The sequence below is a fragment of the Portunus trituberculatus genome, chromosome 17, assembly GCF_017591435.1.
Source record: "Portunus trituberculatus isolate SZX2019 chromosome 17, ASM1759143v1, whole genome shotgun sequence".
Lineage (NCBI taxonomy): Eukaryota > Metazoa > Arthropoda > Malacostraca > Decapoda > Portunidae > Portunus > Portunus trituberculatus.
In genome coordinates, this window is record NC_059271.1 from 23,580,375 (window position 1) to 23,582,874 (window position 2,500).

At 38.5% G+C, this 2,500-nt stretch overlaps 1 protein-coding gene across 1 annotated transcript in view; it reads right to left on the reverse strand.

Annotated features, from left to right (window-relative positions):
• Positions 1-2,500, reverse strand: part of LOC123505227 (CCN family member 2-like) — a 103,454-nt gene that overhangs the window by 4,375 nt on the left and 96,579 nt on the right. The window contains exon 7 of the mRNA XM_045256411.1: positions 1,149-1,378. Coding sequence (XP_045112346.1) covers positions 1,149-1,378 — 230 coding nt within the window. The remainder of the gene's footprint in view (positions 1-1,148; positions 1,379-2,500) is intronic.

Consider the following 2,500-nt stretch of genomic DNA (forward strand, 5'->3'; position numbering starts at 1 on the left):
AGATGCAACATCCAGGCTGAATGAGACACTCGAGGCATTTAAAGCAGAAGAGTTGATGAGGCGAAAAGCTTCAACACCATGCTGTTTACTAAGGTTGTGTGAGTGGAGCCATCACCTCCTGTATGAAAGCTGTACTCCACAGATGAACGGAGCAAGCACTTATATTACGTTTGCATTTATGCATCTGTACGGAGAAAATGCTGAATATGACACAAAAAAGTACCAAACTTTATAAAAGCTGTTTTAATAAGATAATAGATATGAAATTTCCAGCTGAAATTTTTAGTAAAGGATAAGCCAAGTATGTTGTATGGAGGATAGAAGAACAGTTGTGTCACTGATTTTAGAAATACGTCGAATGTAGACGAACTTTCAACAAAAAGAAAGATGGAGGTTGACATAAAGAAAGGTAAGAATCAGCTTTCGAGATAAGAGGTGATCGTAATGGACTATCTGGATACAAGAAAAGAAAAGGTGAAGATATTTTTGACCAAGTGCCAAAAGTCATAAACAAAATATTTGCACATATTTTGAAATGTCTTAATTGAAAGAGTTTTGACAACTTTTAAGAAACAAAAGAAAAAAGAAAAAGAAAAGGCCGTGTGCTTCAGAAGATGAAAACATACGGTACCGTCTGAGAGCAGCCTTTTAATTCTGGACTGCAAGGAAATAAGGTGAGCTAAACTAAAATGTACAAACACTGGGAATGTACGTCTCCATCCTTGAGACAATCATCTAATGTTATGCATTCAGTACAAACAGATAGTTCTCTGACATGGAACAAATAGTTATTTTAATATATGTAAATTAGAATAGTAATGTTTTTTGTCATTCCACTTAGAAAGGAAGAGTGTAGTACTCGATGCCTTTGGTGAGTTTACAAGCACCGCTGAAGCAACAGTACAAATTGAGAAATAAGATAGTAATCACAGAAACCCAACCACAAAACCAGTGCAAGTTGAAGGGTTAGAGATAAACGAAAATTTAAGAAAATTGGGTCTATCTCTCTGACGGTCAGTAATATGCATGTAATACAATATGAAAAATGAGCTGAAAATAAACTGTACACCTTCTCATTATTTAACATTACATGAGTAAACAGACAAGAGTTTAATTTTCTTGGCCAAATAGTTTCATGATCTACTCACCCTGATGTGGTGTTTCCTTGTGGCCAGGTGATTGGTGGGGAGCATCGGTAGCTGTTGTTGTCTGAGATCCTGGCAAGGACGCAATTGACATAAGCGAGTTTGATTGACAATCTGACACCGAGCATTGTCTGTTGACCATCGGACAGAAAGTCCAACGCCACATGAAGTCACAGAACATGGCGACCACCTCCCGGAGGCACGTTCACACACTGGGGGGCCTTCCGCTCTATCTGGAGGATGAAGACACGGGATTACAGTGAATCTCTGACCACATTTAGAGATCAATAATTATTATACCTACTTACCTTTAATACGAAATCATAAATTGTAACATTCAATATAATTCTGAGGATATATTGTAGCAAAGATGTTGTGCGCCGCATGTGTGTTTACTCGTTTTCAGCTCATCTGGTTACCGTTGTTGTACTTTTCAGCCGCGTGGCGTCCCTGATATTACTCATGATCTCCAGTGGACTTGGGATGAGCCTGTGATGTGGTCTTCATTGCGTTTCTATTTCGTAATGGCAATAATTGGTGTGATAAAAAAAGTGTTTGGGAATTGTGTTCCGACTCAAAATTGTACCAAACTTCCTTATTTCAAATTTCCAAGAAATGTTCTCAGACGCTGCCGCCAAGACGAGAAACATCATCGCCCGAACATTATATGCTCTTTAAACCACCAGATATAATATTTTCATCTCCACTGTTCGCAACATTTACCTTTTTTTTTTTTATCGTTGCTGCAGCGAGCCACAGGCAGGCGCCTCCGGGAAGTACTTGGCTTCATCAAATTTGGCCCTTGGCTGTGGCCCGAAGGAGCCTATTAAGGCTGAGGCAAGGATGCAGGAGGCACAGCGGCTTTTGTGCCTCGGAGCGATCCTCCTCCTCCACATGGTCTTCCTCTTCGTCTTGATTTTTTTTCTTTTTTCATAAAGATTTTGAAGATGTTCACTGGAATTTTCTTCTTGTAGACTCACGACGTCGACTAGACAATGAATTCTTATCAATACAACACATTTTTTTTTGTACTCTAATTTAATTTGCGCTATTGATCTCTCGTTAACGCAAGAAATTTCAGCACATAATTCAGAGAATTAATACAGAGAATATGGTGATGTTAAAATATTTCTTAATAATTAGTTTTCATTCCAAAAGCACGTTCACTTCCTCACTTCCCTGCAAAGTCCATTCTAGAACGCTGTTCTTTTTGTTCTTTACATTTTCTCCAGAATATGAGCTTGTAGGAAAAAAAGTTCCCTCTCTGCATGTCATGAGAAAACTTTCATACATGTTCTATCACTTAACATGGCGGAAAGAAGATAAGATAAGACTTTCTGCTCTTCAGTTCTGCA